The sequence below is a fragment of the Lagenorhynchus albirostris genome, chromosome 15 (genome assembly GCF_949774975.1).
Source record: "Lagenorhynchus albirostris chromosome 15, mLagAlb1.1, whole genome shotgun sequence".
Taxonomy (NCBI): domain Eukaryota; kingdom Metazoa; phylum Chordata; class Mammalia; order Artiodactyla; family Delphinidae; genus Lagenorhynchus; species Lagenorhynchus albirostris.
In genome coordinates, this window is record NC_083109.1 from 23427959 (window position 1) to 23442445 (window position 14487).

At 40.6% G+C, this 14487-nt stretch overlaps 1 protein-coding gene across 3 annotated transcripts in view; it reads right to left on the reverse strand.

The window, feature by feature from the left end:
* PHF20 (PHD finger protein 20) overlaps positions 1-14487 on the reverse strand; it is a 133111-nt gene that overhangs the window by 60100 nt on the left and 58524 nt on the right. For 2 of the 3 annotated variants that reach the window (XM_060122866.1, XM_060122868.1), the window contains exons 6-9: positions 14095-14482; positions 9466-9579; positions 8365-8553; positions 7263-7442 (exon numbers count right to left, since the gene is read on the reverse strand). In XM_060122866.1, the coding sequence (XP_059978849.1) occupies positions 7263-7442; positions 8365-8553; positions 9466-9579; positions 14095-14482 (871 nt within the window). The remainder of the gene's footprint in view (positions 1-7262; positions 7443-8364; positions 8554-9465; positions 9580-14094; positions 14483-14487) is intronic. The other variant, XM_060122867.1, reaches the window with a different exon arrangement.

A 14487-nucleotide genomic window follows, 5' to 3' on the forward strand; every position in this document is an offset into this window, starting at 1 on the left:
AATAGCTCCATAAACAGAAAAGCAACTCAAAGCAACTGACCTCAGTTTGGCAGAAATTTACCTGCTCAGCCTTAACCCACTTCAGGAAGCCTGCAATTAAGTCAGAAAGCACACTTAATAGTCTCAGAAAACACCCTATGATTATGCTGTTGATACTGCTCTGCCTCCATCTCCAAATACCTAAGTGATACTCATCCTTCAAGGCCCTGTGCAAGTTCGATATTCTTCCACCCCTGCCCCCAAACCACCAACCTATATATCACCTCTCTCCATAGTCAGATCCAAAGAGCATTTAATGAACACTAAGACCAAGAGTGCCCCATTCGCTGACAGCAGAGCTCCAAGGCATATAGTAAGGGCTCAACAAGCTAATCCTGAGTTCAACTTCCATGTGTCAGGCACACATTATCACTGTCAGTTATCTCTCCCATAGTTTTAAGTATTTCTCATGACACCACCTTAACTGTCTCTCTTGTAATGCAGGTACCTGCAGTCTTACTCTGGACAGAAAGACCTACAAGGACATTGACCAGATGTCTCATTCATTTCTCTAACCCCCAGAACAATGAATTCTCAGCCAATGTTCAACCACTATATGTCTGATGACAGACTACAGACACTCCCAACTCCCCAAACTACAGTGGCTATAGGTCAATGACTCTCCTACCCAAGAAAACATGGAAGAACACAAGTGTCTGAAACCTAAACTATCGTAAGCATTACACTAAACCGGACCATGTTAATTTAAGAATAAATCATTTGCAAGAACTATTATAGGCATTACACTGAAACTAACCTGGTTAATTTACAAGTAAATCATCTATAAACATTTAATAATTGTGACAAATAACTTCCTATTCATTTTATAACTAACAACATAACAATGGGACGCTACACCTCGTGGTAGTACCCCATTTCTAACAGGTATTTAGTTAAAAAAAAAAAATTAGCTGAATAAGCCTGTACTTCTATTGGGTCTTCTCTCTTGTTCATTCTATGGTTCATGTAGAATATTCACAAATGACACAGCTTAGAAGAGAGTCTGCCACTTAGTAGGTACTTGTTAAATATTCCCTGACTGAAATGAATGAATGGACGGCAGCCCATTTTCCAACAGCCCTGGTTATCTGTGAATGACCAAATAGTCCGGGCCCAGATTTAGAGACTAATCTGAGATTGCAACTTCTAAAGACATCTATTCTAATTTCTGTTTTACAGAATACACAAATGCTTACCCAAGTAGAACAATTTCAACTGCATTCCCCTCTGGCATTAAGTCATGAAAGCAAATAGCTTACCGCCTACTCCAGAAGAGAACAGCAATGGGATCCATGCTGCTTTTACTCCTCATAGCTCAAGATCCAGGTAATTGGACCATTACCATTACTATACACTCTCTTGGAAAATGGGCAAGTGCTTCAGTTAGTTGCAGTGGTTTCAAAATTATTCCCCAGAAAATCCTACGTGCAACATAAAGAAGCAAGACAACAAAAAAATCTTCCTATCATCTTTCCCAAGACTCACCTGTACCACCCTCACTTTAACTTATTTCCATCTTCTCCACAAACCAGAGATGCAGCTAAATTAACTGACATGAGACAGAAACTGTATGTGTGTGAAAACTTTAAAACAAGCACTGGGATTTAGCCTCTGACCTAGTCCTCTCACTCATCTCATCTGCTCAGCATATTTCCCAGTGGCGTAGGAACAATTCATTTCCAATTTCAAGTGATGTCTAATGTAACACCACCCTTAAGACAGCATAATGAAGAGCTCAGTCTGCTGAGTTAAGGGACATGGCTGTTATAGAGAGTTTTCCATGCCAAAACATGGACTACTAAATTCTGAGATTAAATTTCCACCAAATTTGTGCATCAAGTCTAATAATTTCCCCCACAGGAAAGAAAGGAGGCTGAGGAGAGGAGCCCTGCCACTGAGAGGAGGCTCAGCAAGAAAGGAGAGAGCCCTTGTATCCACAAGCTCACATGGCTGAGGCATAACACTCTGGACCCAGTGGAACAGAAGACCAACATAAAGGCACCAGGGATGAGCCAGGAATGATACTTGAGTACTTTCAGTTTACTATTTTCAAAGAACTGCTCTGCCACTGCATTTATGTTAACTACACAGAATCTGATCAAGACCAAAAAAAAAAAAAAAAAAGAAGAAGGGGACTTCCCTGGTGGTGCAGTGGTTAAGAATCTGCCTGCCAATGCAGGGGACAAGGGTTGGATCCCTGGTCTGGGAAGATCCCACATGCCGCGGAACAACTAAGCCCGTGCGCCACAACTACTGAGCCCACATGTTACAACTACTGAAGCCCGAGCACCTAGAGCCCGTGCTCTGCAGCAAGAGAAGCCACCGCAATGAGAAGCCCAAGCACCACAACGAAGAGTAGCCCCTGCTCACCCCAACTAGAGAAAGCCCGCGCACAGCAACGAAGACCCAACACAGCCAAAAATAAATAAATAAATTTATTTTTTTAAAAAAAAGAAGAAAATCTGCCCCTCCAATCTAAATTGAAATTATCCAAACAAAAGTATGCAATTCTGTAGACACTTAGTCTTTACAGAAAACTCTTATTAAAAAAAATTTAAATGTCATTAACCTTTTAACACTGTAAAATTTTCTATTTATAATTTAAATTACCTTTTTTTTTTTTTTTTTTGCCACGCGCACAGCTTACAGGATCTTAGTTCCCCAAACAGGGATCGAACCCAGGCCACAGCAGTGAAAGCGCTGAGCCCTAAGCACTGGACCAAATTTAAATTACTATTAATGTTTGAAATTTGCCTTTCCAGAAGAAAGGCAAAGAATTTCAAACCTTACATTTATTATTAAATATATAAATTAGATTTATATTTAGTATAACACAAATGAGTATATACGTGTATAGATTTCATGATAGCTTATATTAAGTAAAGTCACAAGTATGTAGTGTCAAAATACAGAATCACTAAATATTCAACTGACTACCTTCTCTCCATTTCAAATAGCCTAATAAGAGATGTGCTACATCCTCTATTCATATAGCTTCGTCTACTGGAATACCTAAGCCTCATGTGTTACTCATGGGACAGTGCTATACATCCATCAAGATTCAGCTTAAACGTCATGCCTCCCAGGCAGGCACTAAGTCTGACTGATCTGCCACCACTGATGCTTATTAGCACAGCGCCTATTACGTAGCAGGTCAACAGGACACTCTAACCGAACTGAGCAAAACAAGATACACAACCAGAGCTTCCACATCCATGTGTGCAGCATCTCTTCACACCTTTCAGGCCCTAACTACAGGAAGACAATTTCATTTAACCTCTACTATTTCCCTGAGTCTCTCACAAAAAGCTTGTCTGCACATTATTCTCCAAGAACAATGCATGACCCACAAATCTCCACAAGTTTCTTCATTCTTCCTCTGGGCTCATACATACCCAGGAAGCTCTGCTCTGGGAACTACAGGGCCTATCCTCTCCACACAAGTGAAGGAAGAAAGTTACAGACCACCCAGGTTTATCAAAGGAACACTTCCCAGGTCCAGAACCAAGTCATCAATAGAATTTCATGAGTTTTGATCCCATAACTTTTTTCTGGCTAAATTCTCCAATAAGGCCATGTCTTCCCCCCATTAAATCTGCCTTAGTTCAGAATATAGCTGAGTCCACAAGAGGGCTATCCTACAAGTCCTTCAGCCTTCATGGGTATTTAGGAAACACGAGAATTTACCTATACTAATTCCCTTCTACCCTATTCTACCTCTTTCAATTAATGATAAGTCAAACTTTACAAAATAAACAAATTTTTAAAGATGAATGTTAATCAAACCTTGGAACATGAGCCATGGGTAGAAGACATATTTTGATCTCATCAAGATCTTTAAAGGGTGGCTTATATTATAATTAAAATGATTTTAATATGGAGTTTATAATATGGGAAAATGCATATGGAATAATACTGATTATACACATACTATGATCATAACTATATATTTCAAATACTGAGGAAAAAAGAAAGTAGATTTAAATTTTTTAATTTAAGTATTATGAAATACAATAAATAAAAGTGACACCAATGTATGGGACTTCCCTGGTGGCGCAGTGGTTAAGAATCCACCTGCCAATACAGGGGACAGGTGTTCGAGCCCTGGTCCGGGAAGATCCCACATGCCGCGGAGCAACTAAGCCCGTGTGCCACAACTACTGAGCCCGCGTGCCACAACTACTGAGTCCATGTGCCACAACTACTGAGGCCTGCTTGCCTAGAGCCCCGCTCCACAACAAGAGAAGCCACCGCAATGAGAAGCCTGTGCACCAAAATGAAGAGTGGCCCCCACTCGCCACAACTAGAGAAAGCCCACGTGCAGCAACAGAGACCCAACATAGCCAAAAATAAATTAATTAACTAATAATAATAATATACAAAGGACACTTGGCAAATCAATAACAAAAACAAATAATCCTAGGGGAAGTGGGCAAAGAATATGAAAAGACAATTCACAAAAATAAATAAATAAAAATATTCAATAAACATATGAAGGGGCTTCCCTGGTGGCGCAGTGGCTGAGAGTCTGCCTGCCGATGCAGGGGACACAGGTTTGTGCCCCAGTCTGGGAAGATCCCACGTGCCGCGGAGCGGCTGGGCCCATGAGCCATGGCCACTGAGCCTGCGCATCCGAAGCCTGTGCTCCACAACGGGAGAGGCCACAACAGTGAGAGGCCCGCGTACAGCAAAAAAGAAAAAATGAAACACTGCTAAACCTCATTTTAAAAAATACAACTTAAAAAGTAAAACCGGGCTTCCCTGGTGGCGCAGTGGTTGAGAGTCCGCCTGCCGACGCAGGGGACACGGGTTTGTGCTCCGGTCCGGGAAGATCCCACATGCCGTGGAGCGGTAAGGCCCATGAGCCATGGCCGCTGAGCTGCTGAGCCTGCGTGTCCGGAGCCTGTGCTCCACAACGGGAGAGGCCACAGCAGTGAGAAGCCCACATACCACAAAAAAAAAAAAAAAAAGTTTTCCATCTGAAAATGAGGGGAGAAAACTAAATGAAAACAAAAAAGACAACAGAGTCCCAGTGACCTGTGGGACAGTATCTAAAGGTCTAACATAAATTTGATGAAATAAATCAATTTTCATATTCAAGCTCAGTGAATCTCGAGCAGGTTAAATACAAAACTAAAACAAATTTAAATACATCGTAGTTAAACTGCTAAAAACCAAAGATAAAGAAGAAAATCTTGAAAGCAGCGAGAAAGAAAACACATTACAACCAGGGAAACAACAATATGAATGGTTACTAACTTCCTTTCAGAAACAATAGAGGACCGTGAACAACATCTTTAAAGTACTTAAAGGAAAAAACTGTAAACCCACAATTCTATATCCAGTGAAAATATCCTTTAAGAATGAAAATTAAATGAAGTTACGTTCAAATAAACAAAAACCAAAAGAATGTCACCAGGAAACCTGCACTACAGAAAAAAAAAAAGAGGAAGAAGAAGAAGAAATGAAGAACACTAGATATGGTAGATACGTGTGTAAAGCACTATCTCTTTTGTATTATTCTTTAAAATACATAATTGTTTAGAGCAAAAATTATAATACTAAATTGTGGACTTTACAGTACATATAGATACAATTCATGTCTTAACTAGAGCATAAAAAGGGGGTGTTAATGGATTATACAACATTTTATATAAGGTGGTTCAATATTAACTCTAAACCATGAAAAGGATATATATATATATCATAATGTCTAGAGTAACCTCTAAAACAAATGCTAACAAGTAGAGCTAAAAGCTAATAGATGAATTAAAATGGGATTTTAAAAAATTCAATTGACCTGAAAAAACAAGAAAGAAGTAGAAGAACAAAACATAGGATAAACAGAAAACAAAAAGCGAGATGGTAGACCTAAAAGCAACCATATCAATAATTTCATTTAATGTGACTAAACATTGCAGTTAAAATCCAAACCCAACTATCTATCTATAAAAGACACACTTTGAACTTAAAGACATAGTTATATTGAAAGAAAAGTGATAGATATACCATGCATACAAAAAACAAAAGAAAGCTGGAGTACCTTTTTTGAAAGCTGGAGTAATATCAGACAAAGTACACTTCAAGTAAAAGACAATCACCAAAGCCAGAGTTATACTTCACATTACAAAGGGGACAGTTCAGGAGTTCCCTGGTGGCCTACTGGTTAGGATTCCAGACTTTCACTGCCACAGCCCAGGTTCAATCCCTGGTCGGGAACATCACACATGCTGTGCGGCACAGCCAAAAACAAACAAAAACAAAAAAGATTGAAATCCTGCAGAGTATGTTCTTTGACTATAATGGAATTACATTATAAATCGTAACAATAAGGTATCTACAAAATACTTCCCTGGTGGCACAGTGGTTAAGAATCCGCCTGCCAATGCAGGGCACACAGGTTTGAGCCCTGGTCCGGGAAGATCCCACATGCCATGGAACCACTAAGCCCATGCACCACAACTATGGAGCCTGAATTCTAGACCACGCAAGCCACAGCTACTGAAGCCCACGCGCCTAGAGCCCGTGCTCCGCAACAAGAGAAGCCACTGCAATGAGAAGCCTGCGCACAGCAACAAAGAGTAGCCCCTGCTCGCCGAAACTTGAGAAAGCCCGTGCGCAGCAACGAAGACACGATGCAACCAAAAATTAATCAATTTAAAAAAACAAACAAATAAATACTTGGAAATGAAACAACACACTTCTAAGTAACCCACAGTCAACGAATAAATCGTAAATATTTTGAATTGAATGAAAATGAAAATACAACATACCAAAATTCGTAGGATGTAGCTGAAGCAGTGCTTAGTGGGAAATTTTAAAACTTTAAATACTCATATTGGAAAAGAAGAAAAATCTAAAATTAATGACCTATGTTTCTAGAAACATTTAAAGGAAGAAAACACTAAAGATCAAAACAGAAATCAATGACATTAAAAAAAAAACAAAGAGAAAACTAAAGTAAAATGTTGGTTCTTTGAAATTATCAACAAAAATTGATAAATCCCTAGCTATACTAATCAAGAAAAGAGAGGAAACCCAAATTGGCAATATCAGAAATGACAAGTATATAGCATTTTTTAAATGTATATAGCATTAAAATAAGAAAATATTATTAATAAAAGGTTAAAAAAAATCATTAGGAAAATCCATTTTTTTTTAGTTCACAATCAAAGGAGAAGCAAAAGTATAAGAAGAGGGTTATGTTAACTCTAAATATGAACCTGCCACCGTAGAAATCTCTTGTAACTCAGCAAGGGGGGAAGCCGGTTCCGTTTTCATAGTGTTTTCGCCCATTGACTTGCAGTTCAACTCCAAGCCTGCAGGCCCCAATCCATCCCCAATGGAGTGGCAAGTTAGTGCTGATGAGACCTGGCCAGCTTCCAAAGGAGATTTCAACTGACCTAGAAGAAAAAGAGAAAGATTGGGGAACATATACATGTACATAATCTGAGAACCAAAAGTCCCACAAAAGACTGATAAAGGGGCTTCCCTGGTGGCACAGTGGGTTAAGAATCCACCTGCCAATGCAGGGGACACGGGTTCGAGCCCTGGTCCGGGAAGATTCCACATGCCATGGAACCACTAAGCCCATGGGTCACAACTACTGAGCCTGCACTCTACAGCCCGCGAGCCACAACTACTGAGCCTGCGCTCTTAGAGCCCATAAGCCACAACTACTGAAGCCCATGCTCCTAGAGCCTGTGCTCTGCAACGAGAAGCCACCGCAATGAGAAGCCTGCGCACCGCAATGAAGAGTAGCCCCCCACTCGCCACAACTAGAGAAAGCCCACGGGCAGCAACGAAAACCCAACGCAGCCAAAAATAAATAAGTTAATCAATAATTTAAAACAAAAAAAAACCTGATAAAGCCAGGGTCTTTTTAGAGGAAACCATTCATTTCATGGTATACAAGAATACATTCACAGGTTCCAACACACATAGCCAGGGCTGTGAGCATATCAAAGACGAAGGCTAATAAGAAGCTAAAGTGAAGGGAGGATCTGCTGGAAATATTAACAAAAAGGCAGAGGGACTGGAGTGAGATGGCATCAGAAAGACAGAGACAGGAACAGGGCTCTTCAAGCACTGCACCTCCAACCCAACATTCAGACATATATAAGCAAAACCAATCACAAATGCAAACAAAAGTTTATCTATTAAATCTTCAGTGAAGAATATAAGAAACACTGCAGCCAATTCAATAACTTGATTTCAAGACCATCTAAAACTTGTATAAGGCAGTACACAATGACTGATTTAGACTGGTTCTCATTAGACAGGGAGCATGTTGGCAAGACCATTCCAGAACAGACTCTGACTCACCTTCTTCAGACTCCTTGGTACCAGATGATGTGTTTTGCAAAGGATCAGTAGTAACCGTATCAACCAAATCTGATACAACCAAGTCAGGATCTAGGATCTCGTGGGTCCCATTAGTGGACAGCCTGGAGGACCGTCTCCTTGATAAGTCTTTGTCAGTGTTTTCCGAGTAGTTTTTTGACTTTTCCTGGGCTATAAACCATTAAGAGAGTTGTAGTCAAGAGACCTGAAGAAATAATTCTGCTACTACAGATTTCTGGACTGGCTGCCTCTATAAGGGCTTCAACCAGAGACTTCTAGAATATTAGATCAATGATGAAAGGAAATACCCTATCCTGGTTTATAGTTTTAAGTACAGGTACAGTCTTTCTGCCAGGATATAATTTTCCTAATTTAAGGATTCATGATCTGAAAATATGTGCCAAGGTCATGTCTCAATCTTGACAAGTTTTATTTTGGGGCTTTCCAACATAGAAGTCTACATACTAACTTCCCAAGTCAGTAAGTTTACAGAGCCTTAAAGCCATCACAAATCCTTTCTGGAGCCAACAGGGTACTTTTAAAAAAATCAATAAATAGTAATTTTTTAATGGAAGTGTAGTTGGTTTACAATGTTGGGATAGTTTCAGGTGTACAGCAAAGTGACAGTTTCAGGTATGTACATATATATACGTACATATGTATGTGTGTACATATATATATATGTTCTTTCTCAGATTCTTTTCCACTATAGGTTATTATAAGATATTGAATATAGTTCCCTGTACTATACAGTAAAATCAGTAAATAGTATTTTTAAAGTTTCACTCAGCATATGAAATCCATCCCTTCCTAAGCCATTAAATTTCCAGTGGAATTCATATCAGATGGAGTTTATGGGCATAGAGACAACACCACTGACCCCAACATTAACACAGCCTGTGCTCTGAGATTTATTTTTCCTCTAGCAGAACTCCTCTGATCCAACCACATCCCACTCACACTAGCCCCTGTGATCAAGGACAAGCATCAGCGCCTATAAGGAACAGGGGACAAGATGGACACAGGGGAATTAACCCAATGGATGTCAAGTTCTAGCCACACATACACAAACTGAAGACTCACATGAATTTTTGTCAAGCCGAGGACGTTTTAATGGGACTTCACTTCCTTTTGATATCTTCCGTCTTCTCAATTCCAATGTTATTGGTTGCAAAGTTTGAGAGTTTGAGTCCACAGCTACAATGTATATAAAACCACACAAAAATAGGTATGTAGTTTCTTAGTGACCAATCCTCATATTACATGTAAATAAAACATATTATAAACATCCACACACATCCTTGCATGATAAATAGGCCCTGAAAGGGAATTCTTACTTAAGCCAAAAGGGAAAAAAAAAGTGAAATGGGTGAGAAATTACTTCCTTTTAGGAGACGCAGACACCCTGCAGACTGACCTCCTGAATCTTTTTGGTTTCTCCTATGACCCAGCTCTATTCATATATTTATCTCCTGAAACCCTCTCTTTAAATACCCCAACGTGGCTGCTTTAAAATATGAGGGTACAAAGGCAACAGAAAAGTCATTTTTATCACAATCAAATCTTCTTATCAAAATTTGGTTTATACAATACTCAGGAAATCCACCAGGCAGGCTAATTCTTAAAATGTGTACCCTGGGACTATGGCTTGATTATTATTTTCTACTTCTACTTGCTAAATTGGTTAGCTTGGCATTGTCCTAATTTTGAAGAACCAAAAAGAATGTCAACATTTACAACCTCTTAAAAACAATTCCAGAAAATTCTCAGGAGACTATGCTATTTGATAGTCAGTGCCAGGCAAGGCTGCTTAACACTGGAAAATCCAGCCCTGACATAATTTAGCAGTGCAGAAGTTAAACCCTTAGATAGTACTCACTCAATTTTTTTTAAGTTTATTTATTTATTTTTGGCTGCGTTGGGTCTTCGTTGTTATGCACGGGCTTTCTCTAGTTACAGCCAGCGGGGGCTACTCTTCATTGCAGTGTGCAGGCTTCTCATTACAGTGGCTTCTCTTGTTGCGGAGCAGGGGCTCAAGGCGCGGGGGCTTCAGTAGTTGTGGCGCATGGGCTCAGTAGTTGTGGCTCGCGGGCTATAGAGCACAGGCTCAGTAGTTGTGGTGCACAGGCTTAGTTGCTCCACGGCATGTAGGATCTTCCCAGGCCAGGGATCGAACCCACGTCCCCTGCATTGGCAGGCTGATTCTTAACCACTGCGCCACCAGGGAAGTCCCTCACTCTGTATTTTTAAACCTAACACTTAAGAAGTTCTCCCCCATGAGGAAAGGTGAGAATCCAAAAGGCAGGCAAAAGAAAAAAATAAAAGAAAAGAAATAGTGGGAGACTTCCCTGGTGGCACAGTGGTTAAGACTCCGCCTGCCAATGTAGGGGACACGGGTTCGAGCCCTGGTCCAGGAAAATCCCACATGCTGCAAAGCAACTAAGCCCGTGCGCCACAACTACTGAGCCTGTGCTCTAGAGCCCGCGAGCCACAACTACTGAGCCTGTGTGCCACAACTACTGAAGTCCACACGCCTAGAGCCCGTGCTCTGCAACAAGAGAAGCCACCACAATGAGAAGCCCACACACAGCAGTGAAGAGTAGCCCCTGCTCGTTGCAACTAGAGGAAGCCTGTGCGCAGCAACGAAGACCCAATGCAGCCAAAAATTAATTAATTAATTAATTTTAAAACAAGAAAAGAAAAGAAATTGGGAAGCTTGAGGCAAAGGTAGGGCTGGGGGTCTGATGAGGGTTGAAATGAGAGAAAGCAGCAGCCAGGAGAAAGAAGAGGGAGGAAGGGAAGGAAATGGGAGGGGAATGGGGAAGGGAGAGAAAAGACTCATCATCTAAGACCAGCAGCTTCAGATCTGCCATGTCAAATGGCCAAAGGAGACAGGGCTGAGCTCTGAGGACGCAAACCTGATGAGAGTGCTGAACTCTTTGGCTCTTCCTGTGTTCAATCTTCTCAGTGTGCCAACATTATTTTGTTCCAAGAGTGGGAACTTGGAGATCACACACATTCCAAATTAAACACAAACAACCTTCCCCAAACAGCTCAGATCCTGTTCCAATAAGGTCTGTACAATCTAGAGAGCTCAAGACTCCACCGTGTCAATGAACTTATTCCAAGCAATTTTTAAAGGGGATTTGAACTATATATTAGATACTGGCAAACCTTCTTCATTTTGATACCACATACAAACTGGGGCTGACCATACAGAAGTTCAGTGTTTCCCAAACTATTATTACAGTAAGAATTATCTGGGAAGGTTGTTAACAATTAGCATTCCCAGATCCTGCTTCAGAAAATTCTGACTGGGGAGGAATGCCTCAGGCAAGTGTTAACAGTAAGCTTGGAAAACTCCAGTTCTCTATTAAATTGATCCTATCTGGTGTGAAATCCTACACTTAATAAAAAGGCCTGCTTATTATATCCCACATCTCAACATGGTACGCTGCCCAGAGGTTTAAAACCTCCGGACTTTCTCAATTAGGGTTCCTCATTTGAAAACAGAACACAAAGGTTATTTTCTCAATTCTCCCAAGAGTGGTTTATCATTCTACTAACATTCTCAATTTGCAGAAGTCAATTCATTAGAGGTCACAGATGCCTTGGGCATTAGAGCTTAATTCTCTCTTGGAACCCTACTGAGAAAGCCAATGAGGCCAGTGCTGTCCAATAGGAATATGAGGGCCATAAATGGAAGCCACATAGGTAATTTTCAATTTTTAGTTGTCACTTTAGGAAGTTAAAAAAAGTGAAATTAATTTTAAGAATATATTTTATTTAACCCAATACATCTAAAACATCATTCCAACATGTAGTCAATAATTTTAAATTATTGAGATATTTTACATTCCTGGGTGTTTCTTTTTTTTTTTTTTTTTGTACTATTTGAAAACCAGTGTGGTTTTTTGTTTTGTTTTGGCCACGCTGCATGGCTAGCAGGATCTTAATTCCCCGACCAGGCATTGAACCCAGGCCCTCTCTCGGTGCTAAAAGCACAGAGTCCTAACCACTGGACCACCAGGGAATTCCCTCCCTTGTGTATTTTACAAGTTACAGCCCATCTCAATTCAGAGTAACCACATTTCAAGTGCTCAGTAACCACAGGTGGCTAGCAGCTACCATATCGGACAGCACAGGTCTAGGCCCTAGTTAGGTGTAGGGACAATTCCAGCATGCTCAGATCTTGAGAATGAAACCCACTTATAACCACTGAAGGGGGAAGTGCCTTATTTCACCTAGGAAGAAATCAACCTATTGTCTTATTTCATACCTTAAAATCAGAAGATTTAAGAAGGCTGTCTACTGGGAACAAGTACTAATACATTTATTTGAAGTAAATAAAGGTAGAGCTTCTGCCACAGAAATTAAGTCTGGTGTAGCTGTCTGGATTGACAGATAGGACTGGCTTTGCATTCTGCATCATAAGGGAACAACAACTGAGCTAACTCTGTAGTTCCACAGTTCTGATGAAAATATATTTTGTCGTATTTTATATTTTAAATTTACCTTTAGCAGCTATTCAAACTTGTAAGAAAAAAACAGGTATCACTTTTTTTTTTTTGGCCTCGCCACATGTTGTGTGGGATCTTAGTTCCCCGACCGGGGATCGGACCAGAGCCCCCCGCAGTGGAAGCGTGGAGTCTTAACTGCTGAACTGCCAGGCAAGTCCCCAGGTATCACTTTAAAACTAGGGGATTCGGGCTTCCCTGGTGGCGCAGTGGTTGAGAGTCCACCTGCCGATGCAGGGGACATGGGTTCGTGCCCCAGTCCGAGAGGATCCCACATGCTGTGGAGCGGCTGGGCCCGTGAGCCATGGCCACTGAGCCTGCGCGTCTGGAGCCTGTGCCCCGCAAAGGGAGAGGCCACAACAGTGAGAGGCCCGCGTACCGCAAAAAAAAAAAAAAAAAAAAAAAAAAAACTAGGGGATTCACAGTTTTTCAATATTTATGTAAAGAACATGTAAACAAGAATGTCTGAAGGCCACTGCCAGATAATTATAGGCAGTGTTCAGTCTAGAGATCCTGGGGGTTCTTCACGCCACTCAATCTAGAGAAGGAATGTTTGCCTTAGGAAAAAATTCAGGGTTTGTTTCTTTCTTGGCTATTTTAGAAGAATTCCATATTTCAACTTTTTAAAATAATTGTGTATTCTTCCCTAAATCCTCTAACCTTGACTCTACCAATTAGCCATCTCAGCTTTTTATTTAGACAGGGAAAATTTCCGATCCATAATCACTCTCCAGAGATCTCAATTTCAAATGTACCCATACGTTCCTAGGTCCAGTGTTCTTTCTTGTCGCCTCCTCCAGATGCCCACACCTATTTACTTCTCCTTTCCCCTTTCATGTCACTCATGAAAACACTATTTCCTGATTCTACGTTCTAGTAAGCTTACTTAAAGTGAAATCATTTGGATTGGCAAAAGCAAAAGGCCTTAGCTTATTAGGCTTTATCATATAAGCTGAAGTATCTAGTGAAGAGTTATCTGTCACCCCAGAAGCCCAGTCAAGGACATGTTTCCAAAACTTATGTTCACCTGGATATATACCTCCCATAAAATTCAGCTCTATGGGCATGACTTGTTTTTAGATGACAGGATGATTCAAAGTCAGTCACAAAAACAAAGGCTTGAAGTACAGAAGTTATAAAGAACCACAAAGGACCACAGAAGAACACTCTGGCATTGCACACTTGGGGAACTCACCAGTAGGAGCTATGGAAGGGGGTCTGCCTCGCTTTCTTTTTGGCTCCCTCAAGTTTTCTTGTGGACTCTTCACAATGTCATTTTCAGGTTTCTTATCCACTTGAGCATCTCCAGAATACTCTCTGTCATTTTCTGAAATGTTCTCCTTATCTTCTTTCTCGTTCTTGGGAAGGCTCTTCTCTGACACCTTCCCCTTTTCAGAACAGATTAACTTTCCTTCTTTATCAGGCTGTTTGGGTCTCTTTTCTGTCTTTAAGGCTTTGTCCTCTTTGTCTTTCTTCACATTGGCTGTGGCTTTTCTCTGCTCTTTAAACTTCTCTCGTTTATCAGGAGATGATGAAAGACTTTTGTGTTCTGTTTCTTTAGGCCTAGCATTATCCACAATATTCTAAA